The following is a 21,826-nucleotide window of genomic DNA, read 5'->3' as shown; positions in this document are numbered from 1 at the left end:
CTGCTGGTGTCCCCGATTGTCCTGTTGTAGGCAGTAGCCAGTTGGAACCCAGGGCCAGATCATGCAGTGAGGAGTATTTCTCCCCCTGTACAGAGGAACTTGGGCGCCACTGGACCTCATCCTGATTCCAGGCCTGAAGCGGTGTGGCTCTGTGAGCCCTGAGTACCTGCGGGGTGTGGGGTGCGGGATGCGGGGCTCCTGGCTGCAGGCGCGTGAGCACAGTCTCTTGGTTTTCTCCCTCCAGGCTCTTCCCACTGGAGGTAGGGACTGGAGGATGGGGCCTCTGATCTCTTCCTCGTCTTTCCTTAGGGCAAATTCATTCGCATCAACTTTGATGTCAATGGCTACATCGTGGGAGCCAACATTGAGACTTGTATCCTTGTGGTTAATTGTAATAAGAGTCCTGGGTCCAGAGGGGAGGAAAGTGACTTCCTGATTCCAGCACTTTCCCTTTTAGGCACCTGTTGTAACATCTCATCTGGGGCACTGGGATAAGTACCAGGAGAGGCTCATTGAAATCCATCTCAGAGCCAGGTTTTTCTTTACTGGCAGGATAAAGTTCGGCTTAGAATGGGATGGAACTTTTGAAGATAGGTGTTTCCCTGAGGGATGGAGTTGGGGTAGATGGTAATTTATTTCTCTCCTGCTCTGGCATTATAGTCCGCTGGCAGGAGTCTTCTGCTCTCCATTGGCTTCATAAAAAGAGGGCCCTTGAAATAGAGCAGCCTCCCAAGTGTGAGAGCTGTCCTTTGACAAGCTACACCTGTTGATGGACAGAGCCAAGGGAGTTTGCTTTTATTTTATGTGGCCATCTTGTGCCATTCTTTGTGGCTGGTGAAGTTCAGTTGCTTTTGATGGAAAGTAGAGAGGTTGCCTGCCCTCCAGCTTGCACAACTCCTCAACGTTTGCAAAGATCTTTTGGAGAAATCTCGTGCTATCCGCCAGGCCAAGGACGAGCGGACCTTCCACATCTTCTACTATCTTCTGTCTGGGGCTGGGGAGCACCTGAAGAGTGAGTACTGGGCCCACCGCCTGACAGGTGGGCTGCCGGGCGCTGGGACTCCCGCCACAGTTGGGCCACACACTCTGGTTGGGAAATGAAAACTCCAGCCTTGGGTTGGGGAGGAGAAGCCAGAATGCGTTCTGTTCTCTGGGCCATCCTGGGAACTTGGCCTTCTGCTTCCGATTACGCCAGCGAAAAGCCAGGGCAGCTCATGTGTGCAGCTGTGAATCACAGGCCCCTGAGGCTCTCGTGGGCTCTGTGTGTGTCAGGCTCACACGCTGAGGAAAATCAGCAGTTTTGGCCACTTCACATTTCCTGGTGCGTCTTGGGGCTTAGGGGTGCTTCCCGGTCTCCTAGGCCTCTGATGTTTCTGATTAGAGCCTCTTTTAGGCACATCATTGACCCGCCCTTGCCCTCTGCCCCTTACAGCTGATCTCCTGTTGGAGCCGTACAACAAATACCGCTTTCTGTCCAATGGGCACGTCACCATTCCCGGGCAGCAGGACAAGGACATGTTCCAGGAGACCATGGAGGCCATGAGGATTATGGGCATCCCAGAAGAGGAGCAAATAGGTACAGGACTGGCCCTCCTGTGGATGAAGGAGGGCAGGCAGGAGGCTGGTCATCACGCCCTCAGGGGCATTAGAGCGGCTAACGGGCCTGGGGAGAGCTTCCTGTCAGCTCTGAGTCTTAGGGAGCCCCATAGAGGCCAGGAGGAAGGTCTTGAATGTCGGGGAGAGGGTACCTCAGGTTTGAGTTTCAGAGTTATTTGTTCCCCAGGGTACCATTTATGCAGAGGGGAATTAGGGACAGGTGTTTAACTGCCCAGGGTCTGGGTCCACTGCTGTAGTCTTTGCCTTCGCCGAAAGTGGAATATTCCTGCCTTGTCTCGGCAGAGCATGGAAGGGGCCGGGGCTGGTCTCTGTGTCGATGACGCCTAGAATGAATGGCGGCCTGTGCCTTCTCATTTCCTTAGAAGGAAGGCGAAGAGGGCCTTGAGGCTGTATTTTAGAAAACTGGGGAGGGTGCACCTCATTCTCTAGCGTTAGGGTTGGTATCACCTGTTGCTCAGCCACAGACAATATAAATGGGAAGGCCTGACAGTGTTCCAGTAAAACTTTATTTATAAAAACAGGCAGGGGCCCTTGGGCTAGAGGCACATCCTTAGTCTAGTTTTAGAAGTGTTGGGAAGGTTAACAGAGCTTATATCTAAGCACAGGGCTTCCCAAGCTGAGATTTGCCAGAGGCCCTGGAGACAGAGAGGAGGTGAGCCCTCCAGGGTGGCCCGACCCTCCCTGCAGACTAGTCCAAGGTCCCAATCAGGGCTTATTTTGCCTTCTACCTGGCCCTGAGCTGCCTTTGATTGCATCCCAAGGCTTACTGCGGGTCATCTCGGGGGTTCTTCAGCTCGGCAACATCGTCTTCAAGAAGGAGCGTAACACTGACCAGGCATCCATGCCCGACAACACAGGTAATGTGGTCCTCCCACCTGGAATTTAGGTCAGGTGCCTGGGCTTGGACGGGCTCAGGAGGAAGTCTTGTAGAAATTCCAGACTTCACTCTCTTTTAAACTTCATGGTATTTATGGCTGTCACTGTACTTTTTGTGAAACACACATAAGTATGATCCTTCTTCATAGATTAAGCATCAGAATGCATTAGAAAAGCCACAGTCATACAGACCAGGGTTTCCTTCATTTGTTCCTGAGACCAAACCCTTTGTGTCAGTAAGACAGTGGTTTCTGCTGTCGCTGCAGCTCAGTGCACGCCTTGCCCATGAATGCATCAGGACCTTGAAACACTGTCGTCATGGCATCTGCCTTGTCCACTGCTTTGGGTTGTTGCACGTGACCCCATTTAAGTTATCAACCGTAATGTGCCCTTCCTAGGGGCTTTTGAAAAAATTTAACACAGGGGTACATGTGTTAAAAGATATTTCTGTGGGACACATGCTGTTCCGTCCCCTCACACTGGGCCGGGTAGGACCACCTCCTGTCGGTCCTGTTTGCACACTCGGCGCATGTGGCCAAGGGTGTGTAGAGGGACCCCCGAGCCCCGGTTAGGACGCATTCCTCCTGCCATGGCCGCTGGCCTGCACACGAGTGTGCGCCCTGCTGAGCACAGTCTGAGCTGGTTGTCCCGGTAACGCTGTCTCGGTTACCACTGCGGCTTCCCTCTCCACTCCCGGGTTGAGCACAGGACTTGTTCTCTTGGGTTTAATTAAAACTTTTTACCTTTCTTCTCTTTACTCTTTGAAAAACATTAGCTGCCCAAAAAGTGTCCCACCTCTTGGGTATCAACGTGACCGATTTCACCAGAGGAATCCTCACGCCCCGCATCAAGGTGGGACGGGATTACGTCCAGAAGGCGCAGACCAAGGAGCAGGTATGCACGCCCTCTGGCGGGGGCTCGGGCTACCTCCTCAGCCAGGGTCATGGCAGTGTCAACGTGAGGCCTGCTCTGCGCCATCCGCTGTGTTAGGCACCGCCGCATGGGTCGCCTCATTCAGTCCTCACAGCCGGTCTGAGAGCAAGGTGGTATTTGCCCCATCAAGAACACAAGGAAGCTGACCCTGAGTTCAGTGGCATGGCCAAGGCCACTCGCCTAGGAAGGGCCTCTTTAGGCTACCTTGTGCCTCTGCGTGGAGTCGACGTTTAGACTGGTCGGTCACAGGCCTGTCCCGTTCTGGTCTAAAGTGAGAACTTGACGTTTCTGTAGTATAGCTCGTTCTGCTGCCAGGTGGGCAGTGCATCTGCCACCCTCAGGGCCCATGCCAAGCGGCTGCCTCTCCACCACCTGCCATCGTGCTGCCCGTGGTGAGAGACGAGCCGGAGCCTCTGCCTTCGCCTCAGCCGCGCTGCGTGACTGTGCCCGCCGGCCCCTCCCAGCAGGGCTGTCTCCCCTCTGCTGGTAGCTTCTAGTTTCTTTGGTGGCAGTGGGCGTTTTACGGTGCTAACTCCCATCTCTCAAAAGTATTTTGGAGTTCAAGTTGCTTAGTCCTTTTTCAAAGGGTGCTGTCCTCTGTTCCTCATACTGGTGGCTGACAGCCTGCGGGTGATTCTCTACAGAGCCATCCCACCAAAGCCAAGAACATTGTGTTTGAAAGACAGTGTGCATAATTATTACCAACTGTTTATTTTCCTAATAGTTAAAGAACCTTTATTTTCTCATTATGAAAATGCTACACAAACACTTAAGATTCGGGAAATATAATAGCCTAGAGAAAAAAAAAATTGCCATAGTCCTACCCAGTGACAATTATTGGGTAGCCTTTTTCTTTATCTCGTAAGGCCTTTCTTTTCTTTTTTAAACTTAATTGTCACCCTGGCTTTTTATTATAGAACTTTTTGAATATTTGCAAAAAGAGTAATGAGCTCCATGTGCCCATCACGCGGGCATCTGTCTTCGAGAGAGACTAACTCATGGCCAGTCTTGGCTCCTCGTTAATCTTATCTACCCCCTGCCCCCGCATGCATTATTTGAAGCAAATCTCAGACATTTTGTCATTTCTTCTGTGGATGCTTCAGGATGTCCCCTTTTATTTTAAAAAGGTCTTTGCAAATGTCTTTCTAAGTCTTCTGTGCTCGAATTAGATATTTACATTCTACTTTTTATGTTAGATATTTACATTCTACTTTTTCATCATAAACAACTGCAGTGAACAGATACATGCACGAAGCTTCCCCCCGCCCCCCGCTCCATCTTCAGGGCTGTTTCTCTAGAGGAGGGCCCTGCAGCTAAAATTACTGGGGTAAAGGGTACAGATGTGATGACTCTCTTGTATTTGACACTCTGTCCCCTGGGTGTCCCTTCCCCAGGCTGACTTTGCCATCGAGGCCTTGGCCAAGGCCACCTACGAGCGCATGTTCCGCTGGCTGGTGCTGCGCATCAACAAGGCCTTGGACAAGACCAAGCGGCAGGGCGCCTCATTCATCGGGATCCTGGACATCGCCGGCTTCGAGATCTTCGACGTGAGCGTCTCCCTCCTGCCCTCATGTCCCCCTCACCGCCTCCTTAGCCTCTTGGCCGCCTTCCCCTTGTCCGTGAATCCTCTTTCCTGTGATCCTATGGCAACCGGAGTTGGCCATCTCTTCCTTGCATGGAGACAGGAGACAGCAGTTGGGCATAGTTTAAGCTTAAACGAGCATGCCCATTGCCAGCCAGAAATGCTGGAGAGAATGGAGCTTTTCGATGGTGTTCTGGGAGGCTTTGTGAGCAGGTGTTTTCTGTGGATTAATTTTCCTGCAAATATTTATTGAGGGTAGCGACAAGACGTTGTCCTTGACCATCAAGACTTTGAGCTCCTCTAGGAAAAACTGATAATTGTGGTAAATCAGAGGTTCTTAGCCTCGGAGTCCATGGTAGCTTCCTGAGGAACCATGAACTTGTGTGGGAGGGGCGAAAATTACCTCTTTATTTTTCACTATCCTCTCATAAAAATGATAATTTTTTTCAATTTATTTTCAATTGTGAATTGAACAAACTACACAAACCACAGTGGTACTAGCAGTGCTTGTGATCTGTCTCTAGTAGAAATCGGAGGCTGTCATAGCATTTTGGAGTTGTGGCAGAGATGTCGTAATATCATTTATGCTCATCTCTACTTCAGAATTTTGGAAGTTATTAAGTCCACTGCTCGTGTTTATTAATACAGAACACGATGTATGACTGTGTCTCAGTATTTTGATAATTACATTTTTTAAACTTACTTTCTTTCCTTTGTAATCTGTTTTATGTATTTTAAAACATTTTTCTGAGAAGGGCTTTCTTGGGCTGCTAGAGAGGTCCATGGGCCCCAGAAAGTGAAAGACCCTTGCTGCAGGCCCCTAACCCCGCAGGCTCCACAGGGGGCAGCACTGAGGCACCCCAGCAGGTCTTTCCTGAATCCCTGCCCCGCTCCTTCCCAAGGGCCTGCTGGCAGGCATCTCTGACATTGCTCTTCCTCCTGGCAGCTGAACTCCTTCGAGCAGCTCTGCATCAACTACACCAACGAGAAGCTGCAGCAGCTCTTCAACCACACCATGTTCATCCTGGAGCAGGAGGAGTACCAGCGCGAGGGCATCGAGTGGAACTTCATCGACTTCGGGCTGGACCTGCAGCCCTGCATCGAGCTCATCGAGAAGCCAGTAAGAGCCAGCGCTGTTCAGACCTCAGACCCGGCCTCGCTCGTCTCCTCGGGAGACCCTTTCCTCCCCTCCCACTCCCGTTGGTTGTGGGTTTTAATTCCTCCCGTGTTGGTGCCACCCGGAGGAATAAGTTCTGGAGGCCTTGGGCAGCTGCTGACCAAGTGGGGATGTGGCTGGTGCCTGTGGGCATCCTGTCTTAGATCCCAGAAGACCACCCAATATCTACCTGAGGGGCGGGCTCAACAAGCCTTTCTTTGTCCTAAAGAAGCAGGCATGCTTTTATGTTGAAAGATCCTGGCCCCAGATGTTTTCACTATAGCGTGGGACTGTTGAGAGCTGTTCTTGGTGCACGTGCTGAAACACGGTCTGTCCTCTCAGGACTAACATGGCACCTGGGCTTCCGTCTGTTGGTGGGTGGTGGTGGCTGGCAAGCCCTTCTCTTTTTCCATCAGTTCGTACTGAAAGCTCTTGCTAGGTGCAGTTTGGGTCACCTGTTTGTGCTTTGGGTTTGGGGGCTATGCTCTTTTGGAGCCTGAGCCGTTTCTATTTCTGTTTCGGTTTATCTCTTGATTAGAGTTAAATGCATTGATTTCACGCTTTCCCGGAATCCTGAGCTGTTCGGTAATGTAAACACCAGAGTGACACTGAAATGTTAATTGATTCGGAAGGCCTAGGAAGAAATTTGTGCATTTTGAAAGTATCATTCAGGAGGGAGGGGTTGAAACTCCATAACCCTAACATGGAGCAGTTTACTTTTGTGATGTTTGTTTTAATCGGTTGAGTTTTCCAATGAACAGGAAGCCCTGGGGCCTCGAGCCTCGTCAGCCAGTATCCGTGGTGTCTGAGTCTGCTTTCTTGTCTTACAAACTCAGTGTTATACAGAGGCTCTGGGACCCTGCCACACTTTCTCTACCTTGTCACATCTCACGCTATAGCTGTGCAGACACAGAGTGTATGGGACGATGTCACAGAGTGACTCCAGGGTCAGGGCTGCCTGTCGAGGGCGGCCTCTGGACATGTGAGTCAGGGGTCTACGTGACCACCAAGCCCACCTGGGGATTCCCAGAGCAGTAACGTCGGAGAATCCATGTGACAGATCATTGGGTTAAGGTGTGATGGCTGCAGCCTAGACCCCAGGAGCCTCTTTTTAAACTAGATCTCTTAAACTGAGTACTTCCAGTAATGCTCCCCTTTTTTCCTCTATGGGGGAAGTACCACTCTGGTGAGATTCTAGGTGTTCTGAAAACCAGGCTTTGGCTTCTTGTGAGGGTGGGTGTGGAGTGGCGTTCCCAGGTCATGCTCACCTGTGAGATGCTGTGCTTCCCCCAGGCAGGCCCCCCTGGCATCCTGGCCCTGCTGGATGAGGAGTGCTGGTTCCCCAAAGCCACAGACAAGAGCTTCGTGGAGAAGGTGGTGCAGGAACAGGGCACCCACCCTAAGTTCCAGAAGCCCAAGCAGCTGAAGGACAAAGCTGATTTCTGCATCATCCACTATGCTGGCAAGGTGAGGCGAGCACACACAGGAAGGTGTCAGTGGCACCTTCTCGGGAGAGGTGGACACGATTCTAAGACTATGAGCCAAGCAGCCACAGGGCAGGAGACAGAAGTGTAGTATTCTGGATCAGTCACTCATCTGACATGTGCCTGGTGGCAGTAATAAGCATTTATGCAAGTCTCCCACCTTGCAAAGCACTGTCTCGTTACACTGTGTTAGGAGTTTGTAGCAATTCTCTAAAGTACTCAGGCAGCTATAATGTTGTTTGTGTTGTCATAAGGTGCATTCTCTAGTTACTTAATCTCCGAGCCTTGATTTCCTCATCTGGAAACTGGTGGTGACCGGCACCGTACAGGGTCACGTGTACTAAACGAGCCTTCGAAGCCCAGCTCTGGGCACAGGTCAGTGCTTTAGGGCAGGGCCTCAGCCTCTGCACTACCATCGTCATGGGCCACATCAGTCTTTATTGTTGGGGACTATCACGTGCACTGTAGGATGTTTAGGATGTGTAGGCTTCTATGCACCGGACGCCAGTAGCATGCTCCCTAGTGTGACAACCAGGAATGTCTCCAGGCATCACCAAATAGATGTTATGGTGAGGGGTGGGGGGGGGTGAGGGTGCATTGTAGGTGATAGCTTTGTTATTGCTAAGGCTACCCGGCCAGTAAGTGGCAGAACTGCCCACACACCTTACTGACGTACACCTTTTAGTTTGCTTGGTACCAGGGCTTAATACCTAACTGAACAGGGGGAGCCTGTGTTTATAGAAGTCCATACTTAGACTAAAGCTGGTTTTCTCAGCAAGGTGTTCTTGAACGAAGAATTAACGATTGATTGCGACACAACGTGTAATTAGATAGGCTGGGCCCAGGCTCCTTGTCGGCGACAGTCCTCAAGGAGAGCTATGACCGTTCACAGCGCTGCTCCCAAGCCATACATAATAAAGGTCCTCGCCTGCTGCTCCTGCTTGTGGCCCCATACTGCCCACCTCTCCTGCTTAGTTCCTCTGCTTCCTGGTGCTGCTGAAGCAACTCTTGACTGTAGACTACCCATTAAAAAAACGGTTACTGTAATTACCCAAGGTGATGCCCGCTGAGCCTGCATCTCCACGTGCACCTTTGCTAGAAATTAGAAATGCACGTGCACAGAGACCTCACCAGATGCTTTTATTACAGTGTTTATAATGTACAAAATGGGGCACACCCCGTACCCGTGGGAGGGAGGCTGATGAAACGGGCCGTGCCCATACACACTTGTGCTACGCTGCAGCAGCTAATAGGACAAGCACGTTGGCTGAGCCCAGGTGGCAAAGACACCAGCTCTGAGGCTTTGTCTTTTCCTAGGAGGTAACTCGGCTCCTAGGAAAAAAGAAGCTAGTGTCACATATGTTGTCATTGTCAGCAGGGCTCGTGAGGACCACTGGCCAGAGAACAGCAATTATGTCTTAGGCGTGGTGTGGGTTACACAGAGAAAAGCCAGGGTGGCCCGCTGTTCTGTGTATATTGTCTGGCATCTTTGTAATAAAAATATAATGTATTACGTCATTTAGAACATATTTTTAAAAAGATAAGAATAATACACGTTTAGTAGGGAAAACTTGGACAACCTGAAGTGACAAAGAAAAAATCACTTGTCCCATTATTAAGAAGAAAAATGATATTTTGGTATATGCCTTCCTGGAAGTTTTTCTTTAAGTTCCTATTGCCTTAAAAAAAATCCCAATATTCTATTGTGTAGTCACAACATAATTTTCGTGGCCAGTCCCCAGTTTGCTGGGCGTTCGCATGGTTTTTAAATTTGCCATGTATGTAACACCTCAGAAAGCATCTTGTTGCTGCTCGTTGGCCTTGTGCCCCATTGTTTCCTGCTTAGGGATGGAAACACTGGGTCAAGGGCTGTTCGTGTTCCTTATCCTTTCCGCCCGTGGGCTCGGCTTGTCCTCTAGGAGGCTATGAGCACTTGTGTCCCGAGAGCAGCGGGCAATTCAGGACTCTGGCTCTTGCAGGTGGATTACAAAGCCGATGAGTGGCTGATGAAGAACATGGACCCCTTGAACGACAACATCGCTACGCTTCTGCACCAGTCCTCCGACAAGTTCGTCTCGGAGCTGTGGAAGGATGGTACGCCCTTTGCCCTCTGCCCCACCTCCCTGTGGCTGCGACCGGGCCTCTCCCCACCTTCGCAGCCACCGAGCCCCAGAGCAAGGGGCCTGTCCCCACCTGACACGGGCCGGGGGTTTCCGTTTGCCGTAGCTCCCATGATGTGTCTCCTTGACCAGAAAGAGCGAGGCTGCCCTTGAGTGTCCTTGAGTGTGCTGTGTAGCCACTTCCTCTCGAGGCAGAGCCCTTCTCCAGGCCTTGCCGGCTGCAGACAAGCCACGTGCTTTCCGCGCGTGGGAAGTCCCAGGCGGCCCACAGCCTGGCGCCACGCCTCGCTGCGTTCCTGCCTCTCCTTGATAGGCTGGTGGCTTTGGAGTTGTGCTTTTCTGCTGTTTCTTTCGGTTTCTCCTCTCCTCTGCCTGGGTTTTGCTTTAACCTCTTTGTTGCAGAGATGCAGAACACTCAGAGAGCCTATTTCTATCAACGCTTTCCCATTCTCCACCTAGAACCAGGTGACTGGCCACCCAGAGTGGCGTCCCTTGTGTGTGGTGCATCCAGGGCTGTGTGGCAAATGCTTCTGCTGAGTTGTTCTTGCCGTTGACTCTTCCTGCCTGAGCACCCCTTCCCTGGTCTGCCCCTGGCTGTGGTCTGGCTCCTCCCCACTGGACCTGTCGCAGGCCTCTGGCAGAAAACCAGGCAAATCAGGGCTATGTTTGGATATTTGGAGACTTTATATCTTAAAAACCCATATCCTCTTCAGAGCGCCACCTCGTGAAGGCCGCGTCTCACTGCTGCAGTGACTGTGGGTGTCTCAGCTTGAGGTGTAGGGGCTGTGCACGCTGTCGTGTGCATGTGCACCTGCAAGCTAACGTGGCATTTGTGCGTTCATTCACCAAGCACTGAGCAAACCCCTGCTCCTTGGGGCTTGGGCCTCCAGGGGGCAGGACAGGCTCACGTGAAGTGACCAGTTATTATGGGGCATTTTCGACCTTCCTCCAGGCAAGCCGAGTGACTTTCACAAGCCGCCCACTCCCGGGAAACTTTTGGTGGCCAGTAAAATGGGTCTTGGGTGCAGAAGGTCAGAAATGCCTCTCATTTTAATTGGGTCCATCCTCATTCCTGCTCCTGTCTTTAGCATCTGTCCTTTCTGCTGTTTTTCCAATAAATAATCGAGATCTGGCCGCAAAGGAACAGGAAACAGAAACTGAAACAGGATTCTTAACTTTTGCATCCAGCAATGGCAGGCTTCAAATTTAATATTGGCTCTTGCTTAAAACTGATCTCCAGTCACTGGCTGCTTTGAGTTTGTCGTTTAGTTTTCGCCTTGGAGGAAGCAGTTCATCTCGTTGCTCTAGGCATGAGCCACAGTGACAAGGGCGACTTCCGGGAGGGGGTTGCTTTAAGTCAGGGGTCCCCAGCCCCCAGAATGTGGACTGGTACCGACCGGTCTGTGGCCTGTTGAGAATCGGGCCACACAGCAGGAGGTGAGTAGTGGACAAGCAAGCGAAGCTTCATCTGTATCTGCAGCCGCTCCCCAGCGCCAGCATCACCGCCTCAGCTCCGCCTCAGATCAGCAGGCATTAGATTCTCATAGGAACACCAGTCCCTGGTGCCGAAAAGGTTGGGGACGGCCGCTTCAGATGATAAAGACTAGTGAGCTAGAGGACAAAGCACGAGGCAAAGCGTGAGGAATCCTCAGACTCTGGAGACTGCAGTAGTCCCTGTCCATAGCCATTCTTTGGAACACTCCACTTTCGACACCACCACGCACTGCTCTGGGTCCCTGGCTTAGAGAGCTCTGCCTGGGGGCAGCCCCGATGGAGAGGAAATCATCAGAGTCCCGTACACGATGGCAGAGTAGCTTTAATGCTCCCGCTGTCTGATTCCTAGCCTTGTGCTCTTAGTTAAAGGGCAGTGTGAATTTAGGATGGCAAGGTTGTTTTTTTTTAAACAGCGACAGTAGGACTATAGGGTTCTGTAAGTCAGATTTTCACACCTCAGAGCCAGCCTGGTGGAATGGCTAGGCTCGCTATTCCAAAATATATTAGTAGCTTTATTGTGTCTCTTTGGGACTAGGAGCATGTAAAGTGGGTTGAAGATAGATGATGTGAACATGGCTCACAGACCGCTAGACCAGCCTTAGTGGCTTTGCAGTCTTCTCTGCCTTTCCTGCTTCCTACTCACAAGGTCAAGTGTGCTCAAGGTTTAGAGATGCCTGTGTGGATTCCAAGCAGAAATGGTCCTGCTATTCCATAGTCTCATGTCCTTTTCTGTCCAGATGTCTGTCTCGTTCCTGCCCCACTGGGACAGCGGGTATTAACGTGCTTTTGCGTGGTCTCTGCAGTGGACCGCATCATCGGCCTGGACCAGGTGGCCGGCATGTCTGATACGGCGTTGCCCGGGGCCTTCAAGACGCGGAAAGGCATGTTCCGCACCGTGGGGCAGCTCTACAAGGAGCAGCTGGCCAAGTTGATGGCTACACTGAGGAACACCAACCCCAACTTCGTCCGCTGCATCATCCCTAACCACGAGAAGAAGGTGCGGCCGCCGGGTAGCAGGCGTGGGCAGGGCACATGTGTGGGCGCGTTCAGCCGTTGTCCGTCCCCAGCAGCGGTTCCCTCCCTGCAGCACATGGCGCCCTCAGTGAGCCCTTCTGCAGGCTGGCCTGAGGCATCCCCAGGACTCAGGCTACGTGCGTAGCCTGCATTTCCCCTGGGTTACGCCGTCTCGTAGCCTCCCCCGGACCTGCACCACGGAACAGCTCTCAGAGCCCGTGGGCAGCAGTGGCTCCTGGGGACTTTTGCCCTATTGAGTCCAGAGGGGCCCGCCCAGCTTCTGTCCCTGAATTCCCAGGCGCGGAAGCAAGACCACATGCCTGTGTTTTCGTGTCTAGGCTGGCAAACTGGATCCCCACCTGGTGCTGGACCAGCTGCGCTGCAATGGGGTTCTCGAGGGCATCCGGATCTGCCGCCAGGGCTTCCCCAACCGTGTGGTCTTCCAGGAGTTCCGGCAGAGGTGAGCTGGGCCTGCAGCCCCCCTCTCCTGGCACGGGGGCCTCTGGCGAGGGAGCCGTTTCCTCAGCCACATAGGGCTGAGGTCTGGCCAGCTCCTCACACGTCCTTTCTCCGCTCCTCCCCCCACGTGAGGGGGGTTTCCCCAACTTTTATTACTGACATGGAAGTGATCTTGTTGGCTTTCACGCCTCGCGACTGCGGGGCCTGATGCCATTTGCTATGGTGAGAATAACTACGAAAAGAAATTCACAAAGGTCAGCCGGAGACTGAGTATTGAAGGAAACGTATGGAAATGGAAGCTGTAGAATACTGCAGCTTCTCCCCCGCTTTGGTTCTTGTTTATTACTTCATGATACTTTCACATGGTTTATTTGCTCTCAGGTTCAATCGAACTTTTATTACCATGGTGAATACTGCAGCTTCTTGCCACGTGTGCAGAGAGGGACTTTAGTGACACTCTCCTATTTGCCTAATGACTGTTTAGTGCCAGTGCAATCATGACCCAGGCCTCTATTTCCTAGACCATCCGTTTATTAGCAGTTTCCACGTTATCTCAGGGAAGAGATGGGTGGCCTTCTGGGGTTCCAGACGCTGATACTGGGCAATTAGCCATTAGTAAGCCCAACCTGGAGCTCACCCTTGAGTGAGTGAAGTGGTCCACTGTGAGTTTCCATTCGCTTCCTAGAAAACACCAAGCCCTCCTTGTGCCATTCAGCCTTAGGAATGAGCAGAATGGGACTTGCGAAATGTCTTCTTTTCTTAGGAGACTTAATGAAAGGAATTCCACGTCCGCTACGCTGTGGGGTAGCCCTCTCTCACTTATATTCCAGGCCACGCGGGATCGAAGTGGGGGGTGAACTGATCGGCTTCTTTCTTTCCCTCAGATATGAGATCCTGACACCAAACGCCATCCCTAAGGGCTTCATGGACGGGAAGCAGGCGTGCGTGCTCATGGTGAGCTGAGCTCCCTCTGGCTGGGATAGGAGGACCTTTGGCTGGGGCATGCCTGCCTGTCCAGTGCTGGTCTGGCTGGACGGGCGCCCTGTGGATCAGCCGACACCGTGCTTGGTTGGCCTGCCACCGCTCCATTCCGACTCTGTTGTGTGCCCTGAGCGGCAGCCTCCTTGGCCCTCAGACAGTCAGGGATGGCACGTGGGACCAGAGCGGAGACTAGAGCATGGCGGGGCTCTGATGTGAGACGGTCTCTTCCTCCTGGGCCACATTCTCATGCTTTCCTGCCTGTGTCTCCGATATTCACACCCAGTGTGGCCGGCAGGGCACCAGACCCGGAGCTGCGGGAATTCGTGCTCCTGGACCTCTCCTCTCACTGCCCTCCACCCCTAGGGCAGTGCCTGACAGACAGCAGGCACTCTGAACTCTGCTAACGAATGACAGCCCCGTGGTGACTCAGTGGCCACGCTGGGGCTGTATCCCACCTGGTCATTTTTTCATACTTTGCAGGTGTCTTATTGTTTCTAATTTGTCCAGTGTTAGCAGCCACTGCTTTTGCTTCTCTTTACTTTGCATTCTTTCCAGTGAGTCAGGGGAGGGAGTGGCCTAGGGGGACGGGAGCTCAGTGGGAGGAGAGAGAAAAGAGAAGAGAAGAAAAATTCAGCACCCACTATGCAAAACTTTGCATTAAGTGATAGGGAGATTGAGGCCAGGAAAACAGAGGGAGAAGATGCACATGGCTCCCTGCTCTCTGATGCTTGCCAGCTGATGGGAAGGAAGGCGTGACGGATGGGGGGTGTGCCTCCCACTGGTATCTGGGCCACCCTTCCTCCAGGGGACTTGGTTGGTCGTTGGTCGTCTTAAGGAGGGGTGTCCCTCCTTAAGATGCAGGCCGTTCCCCTTCCCTGCTCGCTCTGCAGGGTGGGTGGGACGAGTCCCTTGAGGCTCTTTGTCCATGGAGGGAGGCGGGGAGCAGGAAGGGGAGATGCCCACACTGGCTCCACCTTCCCTGGTCTTCCCGTCTCCCGGGGCCTCGTCCAGGACTGCCGGGGCTATTTGTGGTCCCTAGATCTCACTTAAACTCTTAAAGGCTCTGCCTTTTCGGAGCTTGTTCTAAATCCCTTCTCTTCCAGGCAGACAGAAAGACAGACAGACTCTTGCCAGTGGGCTTCTCGAGAGAGCGTCATTACCGTACTGAACTGCTCAGCAGTAGTAATGACAGCCAAGTGTAGTCAGCACTCAGCGCTCGAGCCTGTGCTCTGCCGTGAATGGCGGATGTTATTATTTACTTTCACTTTTTTTTTTTTTTAAATTAAAGTATTCCCATTTTATAGTTGAGGAAACATGGACTCATAGAGGTGAAGGCCCAGGGTTACCTAATTAGTATTTGATCCTGGGCCAGGCCTGTTCTGGAGCGTGTGCTGCTGTTAGTGACAGTGAATATGACACTTGGCTACCTCTGGTCGGAGGGTGCTGGCCTGGTCGTTTGAAGCGCATGACTACAGTGTTCAGAGGCGGGGAGGCAGGAGGAAGAGAGGACCTTTTAGTTCTCTTTAAAGCCGAAATTTTCTGTTTCTTCTTCTCAAGTCTGACTTGTCACCCTGTCTCATGCCGGAACCCACCTGCCCCTCTTCCCAGTGTCCCACTTCGCCCCAGGAGTGAGCCGCCCAGCAGAGACGTGACAGCTCCAGGACCGACCCTTGTCTCTCAGCCACTCCCCTGGCTGAGACAGGCTCTCGGCCTTGTTCGAGGGCTCCGGGGCGCCGCATGGCCAATGACCGGCTCTCTCCCATCTAGATTAAAGCCTTGGAGCTCGACAGCAACCTGTACCGCATCGGCCAGAGCAAGGTCTTCTTCCGGGCCGGTGTGCTGGCCCACCTGGAGGAGGAGCGAGACCTGAAGATCACCGACGTCATCATCGGGTTCCAGGCCTGCTGCAGGGGCTACCTGGCCCGAAAGTGAGTTCTTGCAGACACCGGCCTCTGCCCAGCCTGCCCTGGGCTCCAGCCCCTCTGAGCTCTCCTGCTGCTGAAGGGCATTTAGGAATCTGTGGCCTCGGTCACCCCTATGCCGGTCAGATGTCTGCCCGAGGGAGGCCCTCGTGGCTCTCCCCACCCCACCCCACTTCCTGGATGTCTGCCTGATATTTAAAGTGACCAGGTGGACAGGTGGCTGTGTTTGGATTTACCTGCCCTGAAGGCTCATCCTCACTGGTATTCCTGGCTGTGTCCTTCATGTGAGGATGACACCCAGAGCATGGCTGTCCCCGCAGTACCCCAGGTTCCCCGGGCAGAGGAAGCTGTCCTTGAGTCCCAAGCAGCTTCTTTGGTAGTCAGGGGCTCACCTGCTACGGGACAGTGGTGAGGCAGCTGCACGTTAGACCCCTGATCCTCGATGTTCTGTGCTTGGGGACGTACGTCCCAGCCTGAGCTCTGAGCGCTGGGGCCTGGGAGCCCCGCTAGTGGGTGGCATGACGGGAAGCTGAAGTCAGTAGATTGACCAGATGACCAGTGATCACGCTCGGCTCGGCTCTGTAGTTAGTGCACAAGGCACTTTCACTTGTGAACTCACTTGCTTCTTAGCGAAGGAAGGTGGTCTGACAACCTAGGTCCTGACCATCCTATGCAAGGTCACCCATAGGACTTGACCTCAGGGCCAGCCTCTTTTTTCTACACTTCTGTCTTGAGGGGCCCCAGGCAGGAGTCATCCCTCTGGAAAAGCTTCCGGAGTGAGTCAGGACTGATGGATTAGGTCCGCTGTTCCCCGGCCCTGAGGCCCTGACCATGTACCTCACCCCCAGGGCCTTTGCCAAGCGGCAGCAGCAGCTGACAGCCATGAAGGTCCTGCAGAGGAACTGCGCCGCCTACCTGAAGCTGCGGAACTGGCAGTGGTGGCGGCTCTTCACCAAGGTAGGTCCTGGAAGGGCCCTCCCTTGCCACCGCCCAGCCGATTCTCTGCCAGCTTCCGTCATGGCAGAGGAGACGAGTAGGCTGCACGCTGGCTCTGTGCGGGGCTCATGTCCTTAGAAAGGCCATTTTGCCTCCTGCATGTCCAGCAGCATGAACCTGGAATTGTCCTGCCCTGTATGAAGTCTAGAGGCACATGAGCTATGGCATTTGTCCAGCGTGGATGGTCATGGCCTAGTGTCAGGCTGGGCTAGAGTGGCTCAAAGAATAGCTCCCACACGTAAAGGCCCTGCCTGCCACCGCCCCACGTGTCACAGGGCTCTGCCCTCCCGGGAAGCCACGGACAGTCAGAATCTTTGCACACGGGTCCTCCCTGGCCTTTAAAAAAATCCTTTTATTATTGAACTTGTTTAGTTTGCTTTTGTTTATAATAAATAATATGTGATAATTGTGAAAAGTTAGGCTAACAAAAAGCATAAAGAAGATAAAAATTCACCCGTGACCCCGTCAACTCTGAGCCAACATCAATATTGAATAGATGTTTCAATATTTACCCCTGCTGTCTTTTTTGTCAGTTTCCACTATGTAAACCATACGCATTCTTACATAACTGAGCTCTGACTTGTACAAACAAGCTTGTATTTTGTATTTTCCATTTAAAATTCTTTCATGAGCATCATTTTTTAAAAAGTCAGCATACTGTTCCCTAGAGACGTTTCATAATGTATCTGGCTATTTTTCCATTTATCTGATTCCTAATTTGTCTCTGTAATAAACAGTGCTGTCGTGCAGAGGGGTAGTTTCTCTGAAGGGTCGTGAGTGGATTAGAAGCCTGTGGCACACAGCACCAAATTGATTTCCAGAAAGATTGTACTCGTTTGCACCCCACAGCATGCCTAGTTTACCCCTCACTTTCATGAGCTCACGTTTCCACAGGCAAGGGGAAAGCCTCATGTCTATTGACCGGGACACACATCTTTAGCTGAGCATGTGTCTCCATCCCTTCGCCTAGGTCAAGCCGCTCCTGCAGGTGAGCCGGCAGGAGGAGGAGATGATGGCCAAGGAGGAGGAGCTGGTCAAAGTCCGAGAGAAGCAGCTGGCTGCCGAGAACAGGCTCACAGAGATGGAGACGCTCCAGTCCCAGGTGAGTGCGGACTCTGCCCAGGTAGTATGGCACCTCCCAGTGCTGCCACCTGCCAGCCATCTGTAGGCAAGGTATATTTGGAGTTTAAGGAGATGTTTTACTGTAGAAAAATGGTTAATCTCTCCGTAGACTTAATTTGGGGTTATGTGATGGGATAGGATGGAAAGCTCATGAATGTTGGATGCAAGGCCCAGCTCTAGCACTTAACCTCTCTGAACTTGGCAGGGTCCAAATTCCTAGGGGTCGTGGTGTACAGCTCACAGAGTTGTGATAAGGGATAAAAGTCATGGTGTTTAGAATGTGCCTGGGAGCTTAAGCACTCTCGAAATGGAAACTGCTCTTGTCAGCATGGTCCTCTCCCTCCGGAAGCCGGCGCTAGGGAACACGTGTCATGGAGTGGCTTGAAGAGGTTGTAAGGAGCTTGCATTTTCCACGTGTTCTTTGCAGCTCATGGCGGAGAAGCTGCAGCTGCAGGAGCAGCTCCAGGCAGAAACAGAACTATGTGCCGAGGCCGAGGAGCTCCGGGCCCGCCTGACCGCCAAGAAGCAGGAGCTGGAAGAGATTTGCCATGACCTCGAGGCCAGGGTGGAGGAAGAGGAGGAGCGCTGCCAGCACCTGCAGGCGGAGAAGAAGAAAATGCAGCAAAACATCCAGGTAATGTGCCTTCCTCCCCTCTGGAGAAGAGGGCAGCACTGGACACCAGACATGGGGTGGAGGAGACAGGGCGTGGTAAGGAGCAGTGACGGAGCCGGAGAGAACACAGAGATGGAAGTGCCACAGTAGGCTAGCTCTTGACCCCTTTGTTCACTTGGGGTGGTCTTGGAGAGGTTTTCTCTTTGGCGCGGTCGTTTCTCACCTGTGCGTCTCAGATCTCCACGCACACTGCCCAGTCGAGCATCGAAGCCAGTTTAATTTCCCATCTCAGTCCTGTTCCAGGGTTTTGGGGGGGGGGGGCCATTCGGTTTTGTTTTTTGCCCGTTGTTCCTTGCCGGGAGGCCCTTCGGACGGGGGGCCCTGTTGTTTGGTTCGGGTTTTTTTTCCCCTTCTTGCGTCTTAAACATGTGACCGCACAAGCGGGGGTTGGGCCACGTCTCAGCCAGGCCACTGGGCTTGTGGGGCCCGCACTGCTCACAGTCTCCCCGTCTTTGTGGTAGGAACTGGAGGAGCAGCTGGAGGAGGAGGAGGGCGCCCGCCAGAAGCTGCAGCTGGAGAAGGTGACCACCGAGGCCAAACTGAAGAAGCTGGAGGAAGACCAAATCATCTTGGAAGACCAGAACTCCAAACTGGCCAAGGTGGGCCCCCCGGCCTGCTGAGGCGCGGGCTGTGGCGAGTGAGCCGGGCCCCAGGCTCACGGCCGCACCCGGCCCCTGCTCCTGTCGGCCGCGCTGTGGCTTCTGCCGAGTAGCGGTTCTTCCTGCGTGTCCCCGTGGCCTCTGGTGCCAGGGTCATAGCCGAAGGGCTGTCTCTCATAACTGAGTGGGGCCCAAGGGAGAGGTTTCCTCAGGAAAGCTCTTCATAAGCTTTTGAGACCTGAGGCTTGGTGGAGCTGAACCGTCCGCGTGGCATTGTGCGTCAGTCACCGGTGGGGTTTCGGGCACCTGGGTGGCTTGGTGTTGAGGTGCCTCTCTTTTAGCTGTCTCCAAGGTGGTGACTGTTTCTTCCGAGAGCCATATGGGGTCCCTGTCAGCTGAGCGGGCCGATATGAGCTGGGAACAGTCAGAGGAGGGGCAGGGCAGGGTCCAAATGCCGTCCTCCATCCCGGGGCAGGCGGGGGTCGGGGTCGGAGTGTAGGATGCCTGCCCAGAACTGTAACTCGGGGAGCGAGATGCCCGTGCCGAGTGATGGCGTATGTTTATTACAGTGACTTTGTGGTCACCGTTGTTGGGGGACCCTGCTGAGATTAGGACTCCAGTGGTGGCCACATGATGGCATGTGTCCTGGGGCACTTTGAGGGGTGTGAGGAGTGGGAGGTCACAGCCCACTTGGTGGATAAGCCCGGGGCACGGAGAAGGTGATGCTGTTGTGTCTGAATTCTGAATTTACTGACCCTACCTGCCACCTGGAACCTTTCTTACCTGAGCCCACAGGGGTAGTAGGTCCAGGGGGCTTTGGTACCCACATGTATACGTCAAGGAAGCTTATCCAGCTATGTCAGTGGAGCCAGTGACCTTTCAAAGTGACCCCTTTGATAAGCTCTGACCCACCCTCTCCCCCCGCCACCCCCAGGAGAAGAAGCTGTTGGAAGACAGAATAGCCGAGTTCACCACCAACCTCACGGAAGAGGAGGAAAAATCAAAGAGTCTTGCGAAGCTCAAGAACAAGCACGAGGCCATGATCACAGACCTGGAGGGTAAGAGCGTGATGTCTGTCAGACTCAGGAGCCCAAGGCATCCACCACACAGGGCCAGCCTGGGCCTCGCTGCCAGCAGCGGGAGCACCAGGCAGGTCTCATGTTCACTCTCCGTGGGCGAGGCCCGGGGCCTGGAGCAGCCAGCCACTGCCCTAAAAACCTGGGGTTCAGCGTCTGGTCCCTGTGAGAGTATGACCGCCAGGCACCAGTGCCGAGTTCCCCCAAGTTACTCTGGCTTTTGTCCCTTGTCGTGCACTGTGCATTTCTCAAGCTTTTGAGACTTCCTAAGCTGTTCTAGGTCGACTTCCAGCTTTACCACTTACTAGCTTGTCATCTTATACCTATAACATCATTCCATGAGCTTTAATTTCTCCTACCTCTAAGAGGACGCAATGAAAGGGCATTTGTGAGGACTAAACTATATAGTTCGTGTGACACTCAGCTGTGTATTGTAAAATGCTAAACTGATATTGTGAGAGGTCATCGCTTGACTTGGGACAGGGTGACAGATCATGTCTTTGTCTCTGTGCCCTGTGCCCTGGGGATCCATGTTGGTGAGGTGTACAGGGCAGACGCACAGGTCTATGGCTGTCTGTGGACCCCTCACCTTGGCCCCTTGAGAGGAGTGGATGAAGCAGGGATGGGAGAAATCCCGGAGCTCTGAGCTCACGCCAGAAGCCACTGCACCCACTGCAGAGCACGGGGACCCCAACGCCTCCAGGGCAGGTGTCACTGCCCAGTGGATGTTGGGCTGAAACCATGCAGGCTAACCATGGGGGGGCGAGGGATGAGGGGTTTCCTGGCTTGGTTTCATGGCTTTGGGGGACCCCTCACGTTTGTGTGAGATGAGGTGAGCCAGGTCGTCAAGGGCGAGGAGGACCCGACAGCGATCTCTTCCCACAGCCTCGCTCCCCAACCCAGGCACAGTCTGAAGGCCTCGATCACCCACGAGGTCTAGGACTGGCATGCCCACTGGAGTAGCACACGTGAATTTTGACACTAGCAAGTGTTAACAAAGATGTAGAACCATCAGAACACACACTGCTCGTGGGAGCGTAAATTCGTAGCCAGCTTTGGGGGTCTGGCATCGCCTGACCCAGTGCTCTCGCTCACAGCAGCCCTGTTCATGGGGACACAACCCAAATGCCCGTCGGTTGTAGAGCGGAAGATCAGTGGCAGTGTGGTCACACAGTGGATTTCTAGACAGAAGTCCAAAGGGATCAGTTGCAGTGACACTTAACTTATGAATCTGAAGATCGTGACATCGGGCAACGAAGGCAAGACACGGAGTGACAGCCGCCAGCCCTTCTTGAACTTATGTGGAGTTGGTATAGCGGGGTCAGGGTCCAATAGGCTTTATGGTTCCTGTCGTGATTTCACTTAGGTGATCCCCACCTCGCCCTTTCTGTGCCTCGTTTGAATCGTAAGGATAAGACAACCCACTCCATCAGGCTGTGGTGAGGCTCACACGAAGTGGTATCTCGAAGCACCCAGGACAGACGTAGTATCTTAAATGCAAACCGAGGGGATTACAGACACAAGCTTCAGGAGCAAGGCTGCCCCGGCGGGGAGGGGCAGCGGGCGGGGCTGGAGAGACAGGACCTGGCCGCTCGCAGTGATGCTCTCTTCCTTCATCCAGGAGTTGGCACGAGTGTCTGCGTACTGTGATCCTTTAAACTTCATGTATATTTGATAATAAATATGCAGTATTTATGTAAGAATTCGAAAGAAAGGCAGCAG

General features: G+C 53.1%; 1 protein-coding gene across 2 annotated transcripts in view; it reads left to right on the top strand.

The window, feature by feature from the left end:
- MYH9 (myosin heavy chain 9) overlaps positions 1-21,826 on the top strand; it is a 90,710-nt gene that overhangs the window by 54,397 nt on the left and 14,487 nt on the right. Inside the window, exons 7-24 of one of the 2 annotated variants that reach the window (XM_011387308.1) lie at positions 310-373; positions 914-1,012; positions 1,433-1,576; positions 2,379-2,474; positions 3,269-3,387; positions 4,821-4,973; positions 5,955-6,128; positions 7,458-7,631; positions 9,628-9,742; positions 12,066-12,259; positions 12,615-12,736; positions 13,620-13,689; positions 15,484-15,644; positions 16,487-16,595; positions 17,605-17,736; positions 18,184-18,390; positions 18,891-19,028; positions 19,963-20,086. In XM_011387308.1, coding sequence (XP_011385610.1) covers positions 310-373; positions 914-1,012; positions 1,433-1,576; positions 2,379-2,474; positions 3,269-3,387; positions 4,821-4,973; positions 5,955-6,128; positions 7,458-7,631; positions 9,628-9,742; positions 12,066-12,259; positions 12,615-12,736; positions 13,620-13,689; positions 15,484-15,644; positions 16,487-16,595; positions 17,605-17,736; positions 18,184-18,390; positions 18,891-19,028; positions 19,963-20,086 — 2,395 coding nt within the window. The remainder of the gene's footprint in view (positions 1-309; positions 374-913; positions 1,013-1,432; positions 1,577-2,378; positions 2,475-3,268; positions 3,388-4,820; positions 4,974-5,954; positions 6,129-7,457; positions 7,632-9,627; positions 9,743-12,065; positions 12,260-12,614; positions 12,737-13,619; positions 13,690-15,483; positions 15,645-16,486; positions 16,596-17,604; positions 17,737-18,183; positions 18,391-18,890; positions 19,029-19,962; positions 20,087-21,826) is intronic. The other variant, XM_023527404.1, reaches the window with a different exon arrangement.

Source organism: Pteropus vampyrus, unplaced genomic scaffold (assembly GCF_000151845.1).
Source record: "Pteropus vampyrus isolate Shadow unplaced genomic scaffold, Pvam_2.0 Scaffold16, whole genome shotgun sequence".
In the NCBI taxonomy this organism is placed as follows: Eukaryota; Metazoa; Chordata; class Mammalia; order Chiroptera; family Pteropodidae; genus Pteropus; species Pteropus vampyrus.
This window is presented reverse-complemented; position numbering and strand designations above follow the sequence as displayed.